The sequence below is a fragment of the Mauremys reevesii genome, linkage group 26 (genome assembly GCF_016161935.1).
Source record: "Mauremys reevesii isolate NIE-2019 linkage group 26, ASM1616193v1, whole genome shotgun sequence".
NCBI lineage: Eukaryota > Metazoa > Chordata > Testudines > Geoemydidae > Mauremys > Mauremys reevesii.
The window spans coordinates 4,392,998-4,413,642 of NC_052648.1; the positions used below are offsets into that span (position 1 = coordinate 4,392,998).

General features: G+C 59.1%; 1 protein-coding gene across 5 annotated transcripts in view; it reads left to right on the forward strand.

Annotated features, from left to right (window-relative positions):
* APC2 (APC regulator of WNT signaling pathway 2) overlaps positions 1–20,645 on the forward strand; it is a 47,725-nt gene that overhangs the window by 15,924 nt on the left and 11,156 nt on the right. For 4 of the 5 annotated variants that reach the window (XM_039515627.1, XM_039515631.1, XM_039515629.1 and 1 more), the window contains exons 2-14: positions 2,805–2,963; positions 3,554–3,644; positions 5,283–5,460; positions 6,904–7,012; positions 7,269–7,382; positions 7,944–8,021; positions 13,299–13,391; positions 14,684–15,074; positions 16,060–16,155; positions 16,533–16,672; positions 18,469–18,546; positions 19,207–19,323; positions 19,688–19,902. In XM_039515627.1, the coding sequence (XP_039371561.1) occupies positions 2,805–2,963; positions 3,554–3,644; positions 5,283–5,460; positions 6,904–7,012; positions 7,269–7,382; positions 7,944–8,021; positions 13,299–13,391; positions 14,684–15,074; positions 16,060–16,155; positions 16,533–16,672; positions 18,469–18,546; positions 19,207–19,323; positions 19,688–19,902 (1,859 nt within the window). Of the gene's footprint in view, positions 1–1,768; positions 2,235–2,804; positions 2,964–3,553; positions 3,645–5,282; positions 5,461–6,903; positions 7,013–7,268; positions 7,383–7,943; positions 8,022–13,298; positions 13,392–14,683; positions 15,075–16,059; positions 16,156–16,532; positions 16,673–18,468; positions 18,547–19,206; positions 19,324–19,687; positions 19,903–20,645 lie in introns of those variants that run through there. The other variant, XM_039515630.1, reaches the window with a different exon arrangement.

Consider the following 20,645-nt stretch of genomic DNA (forward strand, 5'->3'; position numbering starts at 1 on the left):
AGCGGGACCATTGATCTGCCCCCTGCCGTGCGGGGGGTGTCTGGCGAGGCAGAGGGGATGGGGAAAAGGCTCCTTTGTTGTTCCCTTCCCAAGGAAAAGAAAGAGAAAGGAATGAGAGGGAGGGGGAGACCCAGGAGAGCTGGGGGGAGACAGACAGACAGACAAAGGGGGAAGGCAGTGGAGCAGGTGGTGGGGAGAGACCGCACCTCTGGGGGCTTGTGCAGGGTGCTCCAGGGTGAAGGAAGGAGGGGACAAGGGGACGCTGAGGAGTCGAGGGGCCAGGGGTTGCAGGGCCGCCTGTCACTTGGAGGGCAGGTGGCTGGGCCTGGCTGATGAATTGCCTGCTTGGAGTTAACCCTTTGCGTCCCCCCCCCCCCGGTGCGTGCTGTTCTCGCTCGGGCTGGGGGAGGGGGGCGCCCGTTCTTTTTGAACCTAGTTAGAACATCTGGGCTGGACGATCCGGGGGGTGTCGGCTGCGTGTGTGTGTGTGTGGGGGGGAATAAACACTAGGGTGTGGTTCAGAAATGGCCCATAGGTTACAGGCTGAACCTGCTGCAGGGTTGCACGGTTACTCTGCTGGTGCCCCTCAGGCCCGACCCACAGCCCTCTGCTATCCCAGCCCTAAAGGCCCCTTGACCCTCACCGAGCAGCCCTGTGATGCTGTGCGCAGAGGCGATGCCGGGAGATGCCCAGCCCCTGCTTTGGGCATCACGAAGCCAGTGTGAGCGCCTGGGTAATGCATCATACTGCAAGTGATGGGCACTGGTGTCCCCCCACCCCCCGGTCTCCCAGCTCGGGGCCATGCTGCCAGCTCCTCCCCCCTGGGTGCCACGTGCCAGGCTCTGCCAGCGCAGCACTGCCTGGGAACTGGGTGATTGCCTGGCACATTGCAGGGCCAGCTGATTCCTGCAAACCTGCGGCTCCTTGCATTAGCTCGGCTAACTGCAAATCCCCTCCCTAATAAGGGAACCTGGCTGGGCTAATGCTGCCTTGCAAATGCCTCCTAATGGTGCTAATGTTGTAATCCAGGGTGGGATTAGCTGCCCCACGCTGGAGGTTATGGGAGCTCCGTTACCTGGGGTGAGAGCCGTGCCGGCTGCCCCAGCAGCCGAGACAGGCCCGGGAATGTCCGCCAGGACAGCGGCAGGTTGGTGATATGGGACGGGGCCTCTGCTGCCGAGCTCTGAGCTGCCGCATCTTGTGCCAGGAGAGGGGGAGGGAGGAGGAAAGAAAAGGGGGCAATTGCGGAGAAAGGGAAGGGGAGGGAAGAGCGAGAGGGGGCCCTGCAGAGAAGAGGGCGCATTGGAGTAACAGCGCGGGCTAGGCCTGCGAAGCCAGCTGCTGTGTGAGCTGTATCCATATGCCTCTGTCCTTACCCCTGTGGCCCGTCTGACAGCCCCCCTGCTATCCCAGCCCTGGGCTCCCCACTCCCTGAGCTCTGCTGGTGCCCCTCAGGCCCGACCCACAGCCCCCCTGCTATCCCAGCCCTGGGCTCCCCACTCCCTGAGCTCTGCTGGTGCCCCTCAGGCCCGACCCACAGCCCCCTGCTATCCCAGCCCTGGGCTCCCCCCTCCCTGAGTTCTGCTGGAGCCCCTCAGGCCCGACCCACAGCCCCCTGCTATCCCAGCCCTGGGCTCCCCACTCCCTGAGCTCTGCTGGTGCCCCTCAGGCCCGACCCACAACCCCCCTGCTATCCCAGCCCTGGGCTCCCCACTCCCTGAGTTCTGCTGGTGCCCCTCAGGCCCGACCCACAGCCCCCTCAATCCCAACCTGAGCATCTCCTGGAGGGCTGAGTCCTACAAGCACCTCCACGTGCAGCGCGCCCCCTGACTTCAAAGGGAGCCGGGCTGCAGGACCAGAGGTGTGAGGCGCCCTGAGGAAATAGAATTGAACTGGGTGCGTGCCGGGCGTGTCCTTCCAGGGGGAAAGGCAGGAGAGACCCAAAGGAGCCGTGACCTGATCTGAGGATCCCCTAGGCCGGGGCCTGCCACTCTCTGAGCCCCGGCAGCTCCGTCACCCCCTAGCAGGATCCTTGGCCCAGTTCCCTCCCAGGAGCTTCGTCCAGAAAATGCTGCGGCAAGAGGAGCGGAGAACAAGGAGGACGGGCAGGCAGGCTGAGGGAGGCATGGGCAGAAATACTGGTGGAGGAGATGTCAGTGAGCTGCAGCAGATGGGGAGAAGGTCTGCTGGGGAGATGGGAGTGAGAGAAGAGATGGTTCCTAGAAGGATGCAGGGTAACGTGAGCTCACTGGGCAGGTCCTAAGGGCAGCGTGGCTCAGTGGGTAGGGTTCTGCCATTCCCTGCTCTGCTCCTGGCTGGCAGGGTGACCCTGGGCAAGTCACGGCCCCCTCCTGTCCCCCTCCGAGGCTTTTGTCTATTTAGACTGGACGCTCTTTGGGGGAGGGACGGTCACTTCCTACGTCCACCTGTGGCACTGAGCACGCAGGTCTGGGGCCAGTTCTCAGCCCTGGGCGAACTCGGACAAGTCGCTGACTCTCTTTGGGCCTGAGGTCCACAACTGACCTGCCTTGGTCTGTCTTAGACTGGGGCAGGGGCTGGCTCGCCGGGCAGCACCCTGGGGGCCCCATCTCTTGCTGTGGTACTTCCCTGGCCCCCCTTACTTGGGATCTGAGCCCCTGCCCATCTGCAATGGATTTCTTCCATTAGCCAGCACCGAATCAGGACCTGCATCCCCCCCGTGCACAAGCCCCTGGCACTTCCGCTGAACACACGTACAACTGGGCGCACCAGGGCGCAGGGGGTCCCTGCCGGGGATGGCGCACCCACGTCTCTCTCTTTCCCAGACGCTGGAGGAGCTGAAGATGTCTGGCTCCATAGCATCCTATGACCAGCTGGTGCGGCAGGTGGAGGCGCTGAAGAAGGAGAATACGCATCTGCGCAGGGAGCTGGAGGACAACTCCAGCCACCTCTCCAAGCTAGAGAATGAGACCTCGGACATGAAGGTGATGGCGCTGGCAGCCCCAGGGCCCAGCCCTCGCTGAGCATGTCACCCAATGCCCTGCAGCAGGGCGGGCGGGGGCAGGGGGCGGGTTTCCTGGAGAGGGAGGGGGGCCTAGTGGGCGGAGCACAGGGCAGGCAGCTGGGAGGTCCAGCGTTCTGACCCCCCGCCCGCTGCTCTGCTTTTGACTCAGGCAGTTGTTGTGCTTCTCTGGGCCACATTCTGCTCAGATTTACACCCTGGTGAGGCAGTGAATTTGCCCTTTCCATGCCTCAGTTTCCCCACCTGGAGCTAAGACTCTTTCCCCCCCCCCCCAAAAAAGGGTTAATCAGGTCCGCTCTGTACTAGAGCTCATTGGGGCATATATTTCATGTCCTCCCCCACCCCCGCAGCTTGTGCTTCAGTCAGACCATGGGGAGAGCAGCAGGAGCTGAGTGCTTTCACAATCTCCCCTTGTGCCCCCACCCGACCCCCGCAGGGATCCCCCTTAGGAGTAAGAGGGGAGCCCCATCTCCGTGGCCCATTTGCATCTTGGCTTCTCTGCAGTGGCCTGGCTGGCTTGACTTGTTCGCACTGGGTTCCTCTGTTTGTTAGGAAGTCCTGAAGCACCTTCAGGGCAAACTGGAGCAAGAGGCCCGGGTCATGGTGTCCTCCGGACAGACAGAGGTTCTGGACCAGCTGAAAGGTGAGTGAGCCCGAAGAGGTGGCCCGTCCAGTGAGGTGAGGGCAGATGGGATTCTGTTCTGCACAAAGGGAGTCCTGCAGAGCTCCTGGTGGCCGGTGGGGTGCTGCAGCAAGAAGCCCAGAACCTGGGGGCCAGGGGCAACATGGAAAATAAATTGTCCTTGATCCAGGAAACGAGAAGGCCAGTGTTCTGCATGATGGGGAGGACTGGAGCCAGGACTCCGGGGTTCCAGCCCAGCTCAGATTGGGGAGTTGTGTTTAATGGTTAGAGTAGGGTTCTGGGGGTTATCGGTCCTGGGTTCTGTTGCTAGCACTGGGAGGGGAGTAGGGTCTAGCGGATGGGTTGCTGGGCCAGGACTCGGGAGATCTGGGTTCTTTTCCCAAATCTTCCACTGACTCCCTGTGTGACCTTGGAGCAGATCCTGATCCTTACTATGCATCAGGCTCTACTTAACTTTACACACATGGAAGTCGCATGCTGCAAGGGTGGAAGGGACAAAGGGTTTCTAAGCCCAGGCTGTTCATTTAATAATAGGAATCCAGAGCCAATGATCCACTGACTCCTTCAATGCACCCATAGGTCCTGATCCTGCAAACACCTACCCATGTGCTTTAAACACACGAGCAGTTTCATTTGCTTCAGTGGGGCTACCCTGCTTTGCACTATCTGAGGGACTGCCCCCAGGACTGGCCCTGGACCAAAGGGTGCCCCAGGCGAAGACCGTCTTTGGCGGCCCCTGCCTCCATTTGAATACCGTATTTTTATTGCATTTGTAGCCCATTTCATGCCTCTGATGCACAATTTGCATGCATGATTTATCCCTGTCATATAAGAGGATACATTTGTCTGCTAACATGAATAAATACAGATTTACAGATCCTAACAGCACCCCGAGTCCGGCACCCCCCAAGCCTGGCACCTCAGGTGCCCCTATATCCAGCCCTGTTCCTTCCCCATCCCGGTGCCAAGGGAGTCCCTGGCAGAGCCAGCCTGCATCCTGTTCAAACACAGCTGCGCGTTCCCCTCCCAGTGTGAGCAGAGCATGAGAAGGTGCTGGCCCACTTAACTCCCCTTAACTCTGCCCACTTCCAACTGAGTTTGAACCATCTGATCTGTGAGCAGCTTTTGCTTTGCTGGGAAATGCATTTGGCATATCAGGGCAGCATATTATAATATGCTAGCGCTCCCCACTCCCACCATGCTGAGTTTTGCTGGTGTGGACAGGACCAGACTGTGTGATAAGCAGGGTATAGAACCATATAACAACCAGGGGCTCGGTTCCCTGCCTCACCTGTGCCCTGGTGTGTGGGATTCACCCGGGCGAAAGGAGGGGCAGGGATTGTGTGAGCTGTCACCAGGCCCCGGGGCTTCTGGTGGGGCTGAGGATGCAGCTTTAAGTGGCTGCTGGCTGGGACAGCGTAGCCTGGGTTCCCCGCCCTCTCCTGAAGCTGGGCTGGCCAGCGGCTGGATCCTGGCAGAGGTTGGTTTGGGGGTGCTTTGCAATGCTACAACCATCCCCTAGGGGGAGCAGCGCTCCAGGGCTGGGTCAAGACCCAGGGGCCGCTAGCAAGGCTCAGTCCCGCTGTTCCTCCGAGCCCCATCCACACGAGGGTGCCCTTGTTCCTGCTGCCCCCCCAGCTCTGCAGATGGACATCACCAGCCTCTACAACCTGAAGTTCCAGCCTCCCGCCCTGGCGCCCGAGCTCGCCTGCCCCGAGGGCAGCCCCGTGCACTCAGCTGCTCCCCAGAAGAAGGACAGCATGGGGGAGCTGAGTCGAGCCACCATCAGGCTGCTGGAGGAGCTGGACAGAGAGAGGTAAACGTACACACCCGTCCGTCTGTCTCCGTATGCCCATACACCTCCGTCTGTCTGCCTCTCCCCCTGCACCCCTGTCTGCCTGCCTGTCCTCTTACACATCCATCTGTCTGTCTGTCTGTCTCCGTATGCCCATACACCTCCGTCTGTCTGCCTCTCCCTCTGCACCCCTGTCTGTCTCCGTATGCCCACACACCTCCGTCTGTCTGCCTCTCCCCCTGCACCCGTCTGCCTGCCTGTCCTCTTACACACCCGTCCGTCTGTCTCCGTATGCCCATACACCTCCGTCTGTCTGCCTCTCCCCCTGCACCCGTCTGCCTGCCTGTCCTCTTACACACCCATCCGTCCGTCTGTCTCTGTATGCCCATACATCTCCATCCGTCTGCCTGTCCCCCTGCAACCCTGTCTGCCTGCCTCTCCCTCTGCACCCCTGTCTGTCTCCGTATGCCCATACACCTCCGTCTGTCTGCCTCTCCCCCTGCACCCCTGTCTGCTTGCCTGTCCTCTTACACACCCATCTGTCTGTCTGTCTGTCTCCATATGCCCATACACCTCCGTCTGTCTGCCTGTCCCCCTGCACCCCTGTCTGCCTGCCTCTCCCCCTGCACCTCTGTCTGTCTCCGTATGCCCATACACCTGCCTCTCCCCCTGCACCCCTGTCTGCCTGCCTGTTCTCTTATACACCGTCTGTCTGTCTCCATATGTCCATACACCTCCGTCTGTCTGCCTCTCCCCCTGCACCCCTGTCTGCCTGCCTGTTCTCTTATACACTGTCTGTCTGTCTCCGTTTGTCCATACACCTCCGTCTGTCTGCCTCTCCCCCTGCACCCCTGTCTGCCTGCCTGTTCTCTTATACACCCGTCTGTCTGTCTGTCTGTATCCGTATGCCCATACACCTCTGTCTGTTTGCCTCTCCCCCTGCACACCTGTGTGCCTGCCTCTCCCCCTGCACCCCTGTCTGCCTGCCTGTCCTCTTATACACCCGTCTGTCTGTCCCCCTACACATCCCTCTGTCTGTCTGCCTCTCCCCCTGTGCACCCATCTGTCTGTCTGTCCCCCAGCACATCCAGGTGTCTGCCTGTCTGTCTCTCTCCGTCCTGCCCCCATCACCACAGTGTCTGAGCCCTAGCTCGCCAGCAGCCCTTTGCTGCTCCCATTACCCAGTATCCTGTGCAGCCCAGCGTCTGCCCATTCCCCTTGCAGCGTGCCCTGGCCTGGGATGCTACCAGGGGCCATTAGCCAGCCCTTCAGCTGGGCTCAGTGTGGGGAGAGCCTGGTGAAGAGGCCCCTAGTGGATTTGTCCCTCTTCCTGTCGCTTTTCCCCCTCCTGTGAGGTTTCTGGCTGGGCCTGGGGTTGGGTCGGCGTCAGCTCAGCACTGGGGGTGGGGTTCATGGAGTGGGGGGTCCGTGACTGCCTGCCCTCTACCCCCTCCCCTTCTTCAGGTGTTTCCTGCTGAGTGAGATTGAGAAGGAGGAGAAGGAGAAGCTCTGGTACTACACGCAGCTGCAGAGCCTCTCCACGCGCCTGGACGAGCTACCTCATGTGGAAACGGTGAGTTCCTGGGCCCAGGACCCAGCCAACACAGATCCCTCCTCTGCCAGGCGTACCTGGGTGCTGGGAGGTCCCAGGGGCTCATGGGATGTTGAGGACTCCGCCCAAGACCTGAGCGAATCCCCTGCCCCGTAGGATGCACTTTGCCCCATGGGATGCGCCTCCTGTAGGGAATACCCTGTGCTGGGGTAGAGCGGGGCCAGGCAGACTGCTGGAATCTCTCCCCTCATGCCCTGCCTCTCCTCCCGGCTCCCAGTTCTCTATGCAGATGGATCTGATCCGGCAGCAGCTGGAGTTCGAGGCCCAGCACATCCGCTCGCTCATGGAGGAGCGCTTCGGGACGACCGACGAGATGGTGCAGAGGGCTCAGGTCAGGGCAGGGGAGCTGCTCCCTTCCTGTGGGTTATTTCCCATCAGCCTCACCCCTCTTCCCCCAGTAATGCACCCCCCGCTTTGCAAAGCCAAGTAATGGGAGGGATCAGACTGCAAAGCTCTCCCCGCAAAGCGGGGCTGTGTGTGTGTGTGTGTGGGGGGGGAGAAGTGGATTGGGAAGCAACAACCCCCCCAAAAAAAGACGGGCAATGAGAGGCATTGGGAGAGATGAGGCTCTCCCCTGTCACTCCAGAAATCTGGGTAGTGGTGGGGGAGCCGAGGGTGCAACCCCTCTACCCACAAAGTCGGACAATAGGGGGTGGGTAGGAATCAGAATCATGTTCTACTATGGGGTGGTTTATTTTTGCATGGGGGAGTAGCTCCTCTGGGAGAGGGGTGCCCCCCCTTCCCTTTGTCCCCCTTCCCCACCTGGTGGCTGAGTCTGCCTCTCTCTAGGCCCCATGCTGCCTGACCCCATCCCTTCACGGGACACAGCTGGAAGGCATTGCGGGGGGCGGTGGGGCTGGCGCTTGCTGACTCTGTGGTTAAATCCCCACAGATCCGAGCGTCCCGCCTAGAGCAGATCGACAAGGAGCTGATGGAGGCTCAGGACCAGGTGCAGATGTCGGAGCCACAGGTAACGGAGCTGGAGCTGGGTCCGCTGGGCCTCAGGCTGCAGCCCCCGCAGGAGGAAGCGGTGGTTCTAACAGAGTCCCTGTCCTGTGTGTGCAATGCCCCTGTGCACCCCTCTCCTCCCCCCCGACCGTGTCACCCCCACACGTGTACACACCCAGCCGTCTACACCGCGAGTGTTGCTCATTCACCGGCATGCACAGCATCACCCACAGGCATGCACACCCGCACATTCACACCTATGCTCCAGACTCACGTGCACACTTACGTGTGGGCTCACACACTCGCACCTGCCATTTGTAGTCACCCAGAGACTCCCCTGCACTGATCCATTGCACACGTACCCAATGCGGGCTGGTGCTTACAAAGACAGGTATGCTCTCCCCCTCACCACCACAGCAGTCCAGGTGTGCCTGTTCTCTGCCTGCACACACCCCTCATTGCACCAACACAGGGGAGGCCTCCCCTGCACACACCCCCCAGGCCCAGATCTCTCTCTCTCTGACACACACACACACACACACACACACACACACACACACACAGAGCCCTCTCTATCTAGGGAAGGCTGGCCTTTGTGCTAACACACAGGGCCAGGAGAGGGGAGACCTGGGCTCGCCACCCACTCCTGATGCATGTTCCCCTCTCTGTGCCTCAGTGTCCCCCTCTAAGAGGCAGGATGATACTTTACTCCCCCTGGCCCAGAGCTTTGCTCACTGGTATTTACAAAGGGCTTGGAGATCCTCAGGTGGAGGGTCTAGGGCCGTGGCCCAGACCGTCTCCCCCATCCTCTGCTCTCCAGTGGCTGGGGTCTCTGCAGGGCCTTGCCATGGCAGGCAGCAGCTGGGCAGCATCTCTGGCATTTCCCTCTGCCCCAGCTGGAGCTCGGGGTGTATTTCTCCAGTGCTCGCCCTTGGGAGCAATTCGCGTCCCACCCGCAGGCCTGGGCACTGTGTCCGGACAGCCTGGCTGGGCCGGCAATGGCAGAGTCGCGCGGGCCATGGCAGCGCTGGCTGCATTTGGGTGGCTGAGGGGCGTGTGGGCTCTCATTCTGCGTCCAGGGTGGGAATGCTGGAGGAGGCTGCTTGGCATGGGGGTGAGACTGGCGCTAGAGCAGGGGCGGGCAAACTTTTTGGCCTGAGGGCCACATCGTGTTTCCAAAATTGTATGGAAGGCTGGTTAGGGGAGGCTGTGCCTCGCCAAACAGCCAGGCATGGCCCAGCCCCCGCCCTCATCTTACCCCGTCTCGCCCCCTGCCTGCCATCCAAACCCCCTTGTTCCCTGTCCCCTGACTGCCCCCGGACCCCCCGCCCCTGACGATGTGGCCCGGATGTGGCCTGCAGGCCATAGTTTGCCCATCTCTGCGCTACAGGCAGGCGGGTCTCCGAGGCCTCCCCGCCCCACTGAGCGGGAGGGCCAGGCCTTTGTGTGTCTCGGGCACCGTGAAATGGGCAGTTGCCATGGCGACGAGAAGTAGGCCACGAGGGGAGATGCTGGCAGGCCCAGCGTTGGATTCTCAGAGTGGCTGAGCCAACTCCCATGCTGGGAATCAGGAGCGGGTGGGGTTGGGGGGGACAGATGTGTCCCAGACCCCCCAATTAATCCCACTGCTGCCCAGACTGGATGTGTGTTACTGACTCCACAGATCTAACACAATCCACAACAAAGGCCACTCAGTGAATATCCTGCCAGAACTGTACAAAACTACCACAGCCTTACACCTCTACCTCGACACAACGCTGTCCTTGGGAGCCAAAAAAATCTTACCACGTTATAGGTGAAACCGTGTTATATTGAACTTGCTGTGATCCACCGGAGTGCGCAGCCCTGCCCCCCTGGAGCGCTGCTTTGCCGCGTTATATCCAAATTCATGTTATATCCAGTGGCATTATATCGAGGTAGCGGTGTATTTTAAATCTCTAAATATTCCAGTAATATAAAACCTACGTTAATATTCAAATTATAATGTTTAACTACTGCAGTAATATTAAAAGTACTAACACGTATTCGAAAAGATTCAGTAATATTAAAATACTGCAGTGTTGTTTTTAAAATATTACAGCAATATTGAAAGGCTACAGCATTATTTCCCCCAAAATATTAAACAATACTAAATTAAAAATGCATTATAAGGAAAATACCATGATTTTATGAATAAAATCAACTATGTAATTTTTAAATGTACAGTATTCTCAAAAATACCATCATATTAAAAGGAAAAACATTACAGTTTTATTAAAAATACTAAATGATAAGAAAATGCTAAATTTTAAGAAAAATACCTGCAGCATTAAAAAAAAATACTACAGTATTATTAAATAGTACAGCCCTTTAAAAATACTTCAGAATTATAAGGGGAAATGCCATGGTTTTATTAAATATATTATGTAATAAGAAAAATACTATATAATTGTTAAAGAAAAAATACCTGCAGCTCTACAATAAAAGTGATTGCTTCTGTATTAAAAATACTAGAGGATTATAAAGAAAAATACGGTAGTACTAGGAAATAATACTACAATATTGTTTTAAAGATATTGCATTATTATTTAACACCCCGCACAGTTTTATAATAAAAATAGTATTTTTAAACAAAAATACTACAATACAAGAAACCTACAATGTTATTAAAAATACTAGGGCATTCTACAGTAAGACTCCTGAATCCTTCAGTAATGTGGCAGGAAGCTGTAGTGTTTGAGATAATTACTGCATAATACTGTAGCATTTTTCTAAGGGTTAAGTGCCCAGAGTTTAACTAGCCTCTGAACAGTTTTTAAACCCAGAGGCCATATATGAAATCCTGGCCCTATTAAAATGAATAGGAGTTTAGCCATTGACTTCAGTGGGATCAGAATTCCGCCTTAGGGTTTCATTAACATCTGAACTGGGTTTAAAAAGCCAGAGGTCACGTGATTCCTACTCTGGGCTCCCAACAGTCACTGGCGCTCTCTCTCCTACCTTCTGTGACAGAGATGAAGTGAGTACAGAGACAAATTATTTTGCCCCTGGCCCCGAGCCTTTCTCTGCACCAAGAGATCGATAGCAGAACTGGCTGTGAATTTCTCCCTTAGCCCCATGCAAAGCCGGAGCACAGCGGGGCTTTTAGCTAAGCCCTGGGAAGATGGAGCGGTTTAGATTCAGTAAGACAATTATCACACTGTTGGCTAAAAAGGGGATTTGTCCCGGAAAGTGAAATGAGCCATAGCGCTCGGTCCTGACGCCTTGAATCCCTGGGCAATACATATTTTTTTACATACATCTGCAATAAGGCTGGTTGGTAGTGAGGAAGGATAGTTCCATGCCTAGGCCCTTTGCCCTACGACTCAGGAAAGCTGGGTTCAATTCCCTCTTCTGCCACAAACTGTATGTGTGATCTTGGGCAAGACACTTAGCTTGTCTGTGCCTCAGTTTCCCATCTGTGCAATAGAGACAATATTGCTGCCCTGTCTCACAGGGTGGCTTTGAGGTGCTCAGATACTATGGGATTGGGGCTGTCTAAGTACTTTGAGAGAGAGGGTTTAAAATAATTTAATATGGGCGGATTATTGAGGAGCAATGACGGAGTGGGAGATGCGTCACTAAGGATGGCAGTAGAGAGATGGATTGGCTCTTCTACATGCAGGGCTGCCCAGAGGATTCAGGGGGCCTGGGGCAAAGCAATTTCAGGGACCCCTTCCATAAAACAAGTTGCAATACTATAGAATACTATATTCTCGTGGGGGCCCTTGTGGCTTGCCCCCCCCTCTGGGCAGCCAGAAGTCATTTCCTCCACTGTGCAAGGAGGGTTGCCAGCCTTCCAGGGTTATCCTGGAGTCTCCAGGAATTAAAGAATCATCTTTCGTTTAAGATGTCATGTGATGAAACCTCCGGGAATACATCCAGTCAAAACTGGCCACCCTACATGCAAGGCCTAGCAAAACCCCATGCAGCGAAGATGCTGATACATGCATTGGTCTCATAGGAAAATCCATGTTGCATATTACACAGTCACCTGGCATTCCTGCAACCCGGCACCCCGCTCACTGACACCTCCACTTCAGTATCCCTCCATTTAGCGCTGGTGAAAGGAGCCGGCTCAGGACTGAGCTGGAGGGACTGTCTGAAGGGTCTCTCTCCAGGGCTTGTAGAGGGTGCAATCCTGCTCCCATTGAAATCAATGGGACTTTTGCCCTTGCTGGGTGCTGCCCCAGGGCTAGAACAGGGGCTGCAGGTCCCGGTTCAGAGAGCACCCAAGTCCCATGGAAGCCAATGGGATTTTAAGTGAGCGCTTAAGTGCTTTGCTGAATCGAGGTCCCAGTGAGCACAGCCTACTTCCAAACTTCTCTCCATTGCTGAACCCAGTTATGTGATGCTGAGGGGTCCCATGTGTGCCTCCTCCCCTCCCAGCCCTGCTGCACTGGGACCTATCTGGGCCCCTCTGCCCCTGGAAGGTGACTGGCACTTTGCTGGGTGTCTTTCTGGAGCACACTTGGATCTGAGAGCAGGTCTGGACAGAGACAGGGTCCCTTAGCAATTTCTGGAGAGTTTGCTTGCCTGGACCGAGCCACTGATGGGGGTGGTGTTGGGGTGGGTAGACTGGCCTCTCCAGATGAAATGGTTTTTGCTGTTGGCCTCCCACGGAGCAGAACTGGGTCTCGTGTGTATCTAAGGGCATGAAAACTGGTGCGACACATGGCTCCAGCGTACAAGGCCCGCTCAGGCCCTATGCTGACCTTTAAGGTGTGGAACCCACTGATTAGTGTGTCGCGGGTCCCCCTCCACGTCCAATCCACAGGGGATGTGAGTCTGTCACTGCCCTAGCTACAGACGCTGCAGAGACTCCTGTGGTTAGCTCTGGCAGGCTCTGGTTCTGTCATCCACCTTACGCTCCCGCTGAGTCTGGCCCGCTGAGTTGAATTAACTGGGGTGTAATTTACACTCTGAGGGGGCAAATTGCACCAAGACTCACCCCTGATCTGGGCTCTGTGTGTGCCCGATGCAGGAGACAGACAGAGAGACGGGACAAGCAGACCGGGAGAGGAGAATAAAATCACAGCATTCTGCATTTTCCAATCCTCCATGAACGGGAGTCCCCTGTACCCATCCATACACCGCGGCTGCTGCCCGGCCTCCCAGCGGCTCGGGATGAGCGGAGGAGGCTGCTTGGATGAAGTTAAGCAGGCTGGGTCCTCACAGGGCAGGGGCCTAGTCAGAGCCAGCCAGCCCAACACTGCAGCTGCTGGGATGTGCTCTGTACAGCTCACCGGTTCTTACGCATCCCCCCTCTCTGTTCTTGTAGCTGTGTGGGAAGCTGTCTGGCGTGGAAGGGGATGGGAGCCTGGACATCCCAACGCATCCCGAGGAGGGAGGGAGCCACATCAGCAACAATAAGGTAACAAGAATCCCCATCCCTTGGGCGTTTCATGGAGGAAACGCAGACGCTCGCTGGAGATGAACAAATCGAGTTCTTCCCCGGCTCTGAACGGTGCCAGTGTTGCGTAGCAGACAGGGCATTGGGCCCAGAACTTCTGTTGCCAGCTCTGCTGCTCACCTGCTGGGTGACCATGGGCGAGTCACGTCCCCGTGCCGTGCCTCAGTTTCCCCTCCTGCCCTTGGTCTATTGTTGCGTCTTTGGCTCTTTACACCAGAAATGTAAAATGAAGGAACCCCACAGGCACAACAGGGTCCAGATAACCACGTGTGCTGACTAGGTACAACTTGCCAGGCTTAGCTGCATTCACACCTTGCTGCTCTGCTGGGGTTCTGGTGGCTTCCGGAACACAGAAGACAGTGAGTGCCACCAGCACGCAACCTATTTAAAGGGATGCTACCCAATTCCTACACATGTCTATCCAGATTGTGCACTCTGACCCCAGCATCTGATTCGACGTTTCCCCCAGCACCGCTCGGGGCGGAAGGGGGTCTCATGTTGCTTCTTGGTTTAATTGCACCAGGAAAAAGCTTGAGATTTAGATCCCCAAACAAGCAGGGAGCCTGATTCTGTTCCTGCGTCACTTGTACCCCAGTGTAAACCCACCAACTTCAGTGGGGTCGCTTGTGATTTCCACCGAGGTGAGTTAGAGGAGAATCAGGCCCAAGATGCTGAGAAGGTTAGAGGACATTCATTGTGTGATCTTGGGCGAGTCAGGTAGCCTCAATTCCCCACACCTAGGGGGGTGTGGAGGACCGTTCGGGGGGCACAGCAGGGGCCCAGGCCAGCCCCCATGGGGGGCAGGGAGGGAGTGCCACCCAGCTCCACTCCCAGCCCAGTTCCCCACCCCCTTCCCCAGGCTTGTCAGCGGGTGACCAGAGGTGGCTGGCAGCTGCTGAGTGAAATTGACCTGTCTCTTGTCTGTTTCACTTTGCCCACCATTGAATAGACCCCAGTGGTCCCCAAATTTACCTTGTGCCCCCCCTTACCCCTGTCCACACCCCCTCCCTGGAGCTGAGTAAGGGGTTGGGGGTGGGGGCAGGGCAGGGAGCGGAGCTGGGTGGCACTCCCTCCCCGCCCCCCTGTGGGGGCTGGCCTGGGCCCCTGCTGTGCCCCCCCGAACGGTCCTCCATGCCCCCCTGGGGGGGGCGCACCCCACAGTTTGGGGACCTCTGCACTAGAGGGTACAGTGCAGCAGGATTTGTGCCAGGGGTGGGGTGCAGGGTAACCCACTGGGTGCTTGTGCTCTGCAGGTGGAAGTGGTCTTCTGGCTCCTGTCCATGCTGGCCACCCGGGACAAGGACGACATGTCCCGCACTCTGCTGGCCATGTCCAGCTCGCAGGAGAGCTGCCTGGCCATGCGCAAGTCTGGCTGCCTCCCACTCCTCATCCAGATCCTGCACGACACGGACAGGGAGCCGGGAGGCCCCCAGAGCCCCGGCAGCAGCAAGGACTCCCGCATGCGGGCCAATGCCGCCCTGCACAACATCATCTTCTCGCAGCCCGACGCGGGCCAGGCCAAGAAGGAGATGCGGGTGCTGCACGTGCTGGAGCAGATCCGCTCCTACTCGGAGACCTGCTGGGACTGGCTGCTGATGCAGACGCAGAGCAAAGACGGGGGCAAAGGCCCCGAGGGCAGTGCCGGTAGGGAAGGGTGACGGTGTCTCCGGCAGGGGGCGCCAGGGCCTGCTGCTCTGGGGGGACACAGGGAGCAGGGGACACCTGATCTTGATGCTTCTGCTTGGAGAGAGCATGTGTGTGCGGGGGGTGGGATGGGGGGTTTGCAAGCATGTCTGTGCATGCTGGCGTGCCGCTGAGTGTGGGTGTGTGTGCACAGTGTGTGTCGGTGTGTGTGTCGGTGTGCCGCTGAGTGTGTGTATGCATATGGGGCGTGTGTGTTTGTGTGTGCAAATGGTGTGTGTCGCTGTGCAGCTGTGTGTGTATATGCACATGGTGTGTGTCTGTGTGTGTTGGTGTGCAGCTGAGTTTGTGTGTGTGTGTGTGTGTCGGTGTGCAGTTGAGTGTGTGTGTCGGTGTGCAGCTGAGTGTGTGTATGCATACGGTGTGTGTGTGTGTCAGTGTGCAGCGCTGTGTGTGTGTCAGTGTGCAGCTGACTGTGTGTTTGTGCACATGAGGTGTGTGTGTGTGTTGGTGTGCAGCTGAATGTGCATGTATGCATATGGTGTGTGTGTCAGTCAGTGTGCAGCTGTGTGTGTGTGTGTCGGTGTGCAGCTGAGCATGTGCACCTACAGGTGTGTGCATGTGGGGGTCAGTAAACGTGTGTGATTGTGAGTGAAGGCATGTGTGAAGGGATGGGTACATACAGGTGTGCGAGGTGCACACACATGGTGGAGGAGTGCCGGGGGCGCGTGCAGGGCATGGTTAAGCACAGGTGTCTCTCCCCTGGTTCTGATCCCTGGGCGGACTGGCCCTAGAGAGTCTGTTGGTCCCGTTAGCAAAGCAGATCCTCTCTGATGGGAAACCAGCCCCGTCCCCTCCCGCCTCGCTGGGATTTGGGGATCCCAACGACTAATGGATCCGGGTGTGTCTGATCCGTGGCTGGGCTGGGATCTTGCGTGGCCCGTGCCGCCCAGCGGGCTGGCGTCGCTCACCTCCGCTCTCCTTGCAGTGCCGGTGCCCATCGAGCCGCAGATCTGCCAGGCCACCTGCGCCGTCATGAAGCTCTCCTTCGACGAGGAGTACCGGCGGGCCATGAACGAGCTGGGTAAGCCGCACGCACCCCAAGAGGGATCTGGGCTCTGCTCCCCCATCCCTGGGTGGGTGGTGAGTGCAGAGGACACGACTCAACGGGTTAGAGTCCCTGGGGGCTCCTGTGCCCCATGCCCTGGCCCGAGCAAGCCCCTCCTGCATGGCACGGCCTGGCAGTGGGGTGGGTGCCTGAGGGGAACACACGGGAGGGGGCTGGGAATACAGCACCCTGGCTCCTTTTCAATGGGAAACCCTCACCCAGCTCCACCCCCTCACTGACAAACCAGCGGCGTCCCTGGCACAAAGAGGAGCGGGGGGTGTTGTCCCGCAGCAGTGCCTGGCTGGGCCCGTCCATCTCTGTAACCCCCCCACCCCACCCGGATCGTCCCCCAGGTGGTCTCCAGGCCGTGGCTGAGCTGCTGCAGGTGGATTATGAGATGCACAAAATGACCAGCGACCCTCTGAACCTGGCGCTGAGGAGATACGCGGGCATGGCACTGACCAACCTCACCTTCGGGGACGTGGTGAACAAGGTACGGCGGGGGGCTGGGAAAGGTGTCCCCGGGGGTGGGGGACGTGGAAAGGTGACGGGTGGAGGGGAGGAGGTCAGGGGAAGATGGGGCAGGGACCCTGGGGTTGGGGAGTGGGGTCTGGGGTGGGTCAGGGAGTCAGGGAGGGAGCGCGGGGTGGGGAGTGAGGACCCAGGGGCAGGGACTGGGAAGGCTTGGGGGAGCGTGGGGAGGGGAGTGAGGACCCAGGGGCAGGGACTGGGAAGGCTTTGGGAGCGCGGGGAGGGGAGTGAGGACCCAGGGGCAGGGACTGGGAAGGCTTAGGGGAGCGCGCGGGGAGGGGAGTGAGGACCCAGGGGCAGGGACTGGGAAGGCTTGGGGGAGCGCAGGGGGAGGAGTGAGGACCCAGGGGCAGGGACTGGGAAGGCTTGGGGGAGCGCAGGGGGGAGTGAGGACCCAGGGGCAGGGACTGGGAAGGCTTGGGGGAGCGCAGGGGAGTGTGGACCCAGGGGCAGGGACTGGGAAGGCTTGGGGGGGAGCGCGGTGGGGAGGGGAGTGTGGACCCAGGGGCAGGGACTGGGAAGGCTTGGGGGGAGCGCGGGGAGGAGGGGACTGAGGACCCCGGGACAGGGACTGGGAAGGCTTGGGGGAGCGGGGGGGAGGAGTGAGGACCCAGGGGCAGGGACTGGGAAGGCTTGGGAGCGCGGGGAGGGGAGTGAGGACCCAGGGGCAGGGACTGGGAAGGCTTGGGGAGAGCGCGGGGAGGGGAGTGAGGACCCAGGGGCAGGGACTGGGAAGGCTTGGGGGAGCGCGGGGTGGGGGGAGTGAGGACCCAGGGGTAGGGACTGGGAAGGCTTGGGGGGGAGCGCGGGGGGGAGGGGAGTGAGGACCCAGGGGTAGGGACTGGGAAGGCTTGGGGGGAGCGCGGGGGGGAGGGGAGTGAGGACCCAGGGGCAGGGACTGGGAAGGCTTGGGGAGAGCGCGGGGAGGGGAGTGAGGACCCAGGGGCAGGGACTGGGAAGGCTTGGGGGAGCACAGGGGAGGGGAGTGAGGACCCAGGGGCAGGGACTGGGAAGGCTTGGGGGGAGCGCGGGGGGAGGGGAGTGAGGACCCAGGGGCAGGGACTGGGAAGGCTTGGGGAGCGTGGGGGAGGGGAGTGAGGACCCAGGGGCAGGGACTGGGAAGGCTTGGGGGAGCGCGGGGGAGGAGTGAGGACCCAGGGGCAGGGACTGGGAAGGCTTGGGCGGAGCGGGAGGGGAGTGAGGACACAGGGGCAGGGACTGGGAAGGCTTGGGGGAGCGTGGGGAGGGGAGTGAGGACCCAGGGGTAGGGACTGGGAAGGCTTGGGGAGCGCGGGAGGAGTGAGGACACTGGGGCAGGGACTTGGAAGGCTTGGGGGGAGCGTGGGGGAGAGAGGACACAGGGGCAGGGACTGGGAAGGCTTGGGGGGAGCGTGGGGGGGAGGGGAGTGAGGACCCAGGGGTAGGGACTGGGAAGGCTTGGGGGGAGCGCGGGGGGGAGGGGAGTGAGGACCCAGGGGCAGGGACTGGGAAGCAGAGACCTGGGGGTGAGGGCAGGACAGGGGTGTTAGGGGAATGCAGCCAGAGCAGGGATCCTGGTGGGGATGGGGCCCAGGGGCCTGGGGAGGGGTCAGGGAAGGGGCCTGGGGAGCAGTGATCTCAGCTGGCTCTAAGCTTCCGGGCGTTGGGTGACCCAGCTGTGGTCCCTTCAAACACTGGCAGGGGCTCTGGTGTCCCCGCGGGCTCCACTGGGGGTGCGTGTGCGCAGGATCTGACCCCCCGATCTCTTCCCCTTGGCAGGCGACTCTGTCCTCCCGCCGGGGCTGCATGCAGGCCATTGTGGCCCAGCTGGCCTCCGAGAACGAGGAGCTGCACCAGGTAGGTGACGCTGGCTCCCCCGGGGCTGTGGCAGACGCTTGGGCGGTCGTGCCCACGCCCACTAAGCCACGGCATACACCTGGGCACATGTAGCTGGCTACTGCCCGCTGCACAGGGCCTGGGTTATTCCAGGTGCCCGCCTGCCTCGAGGGTGCTCACGCAGGGCTAGGCGAGGTAACTCTGGATACCCCATGCTTGGCGCCCCGTGGCGCATGGTGAGGCTGCCTGGTATTGCAGGGCAAAGCCCGGCCCGGTCCCTGACTTGGTGCCTTTCACCAGGACCAGCGTGTGCTGCTGGATGCAGGATTCTCCGGTCCCTGCTCCTGCTGGAGCAGGCTGGCTAAGTCCTGGCTGCTCATCCCGCCTGGCTGTTCCACTGCGGGCCCTGGAATCATCCGAAGGGGCCCAGGAGCTCCCCATAGATCCCCTCTGCTGCGAGCGCCAAGCCAGGAGCTGGTGCTGGAACAGGAGGGCGGGCTGGGGGACTTTGGGGTAGCAGGGCGGATGGGGTGAAAGAGGGTCATGATGCTGCCCTCTGCTGGGCTGTGGCCAAACTGCTCCGGTCCTGTATTGACAGCTCTGCCCGGAGCAGGTGGGCTGAGCACGGGAATCTGGCCATGCCCCTCTCTGTGTGTGAACATCCTCATCTCGTCCCCGCAGGTGGTCTCCAGCATCCTGCGGAACCTCTCCTGGAGGGCAGACATCAACAGCAAGAAAATCCTGCGCGAGGTGGGCAGCGTGACCGGCCTGATGCAGTGCGCCCTGCGCGCCACCAAGGTAAGAGGCGCGAGCCCTGATCTCTAGGCTGCATGTGCAAACCCTGCGTTTGCACACACACAAAACGGGGCACAGCTTACGTGCTCACAGTGAGCTGCATGTGCAAATGCTGCCCTTGTATGCACAGAGCAGCTGATGGCTTACACGCTCACTATAAGTGTGTACGTAGGGGATGGCATGCATGTGTACAGTGAGCTGGAGGTGCAAACATTGCCGTGGCATGCACGGAGTGAGCATGCTTATGGTGAGTGTGCAAATGGCAGCGGGGTGTGCGTGCAAAGCAGATGCACTCACAGATATGCTGCCGGCGCAGTTGAAGAGGCCCTGTCACTAGGGACACTGACGGTGATTTTCTCCTGGCTAGGAATCCACCCTGAAGAGTGTCCTCAGTGCCCTGTGGAACCTGTCCGCTCACAGCACCGAGAACAAAGCCGCCATCTGCTTGGTGCAGGGCGCCCTGGGCTTCCTGGTGAGCACCCTCACCTACAAGTGCCAGAGCAACTCGCTGGCCATCATCGAGAGCGGAGGAGGCATCCTGAGAAACGTGTCCAGCCTGATCGCCACCCGGGAGGATTACAGGTCAGCCTTGCCCTGAGGGCAGCTGCCACGCCCGGCTCCGATCCTCTTGCTGCTCCCAAGTCCCCCCACTCCCAACCCCACAGTGCTGTGCTGGTCGCTGGGCGGGATCTGGAGGGTCTGTGGGTCATTCCCAGCTGCCTTGGATCCATTCTGGCCCCTGAAGATGTGCTGTCACTGTCGGCTGTCCCTGATGAGATGCTAATATTATTCATGGTAGCTCAGAGTACCCCCTCTGGGGCGTGTGCCTCCCCCACAGACTAGACTCACGGTGCCTCGGGGAACCTTACCATCCCGGGAGTGCTACGTTGGTTGATCGGGTTTTTGTAAATACTGTGCGCTCTTCGTCAGAAGATCCTGAAGCACTTTGCAAAGCTTATTTTGCCCATTTTATGATGGAAAAACTGAGGCATGAAGTGGGGAAGTGACTGGCAGTCAGGACTCCTGGGTTCTGTTCCCAGCTCTGGGAGGGGAATAGGGTCCAATGGGTTGTGGGGGGAGCTGGGATTCAGGACTCCTGGGTTGCTCTGTTGGTGACTCACTGTGTGACCTTGGGCAAGTCATTTCTCCTCTTTATGCCTCAGCTGCCCCCCTGTAGAATGGGTGGATCAACTGGAGGATTTTGAGGCACTTTGAGATCCTGTGACGGGGGGCAGCCGAGGAGGGCAAAGCGGTGGTGGTGTTTATTAACGCTCTGAGGTTCAAAGCGGGGTGATGCTAATGGAAGGTCGATCCATGCCCTGCAG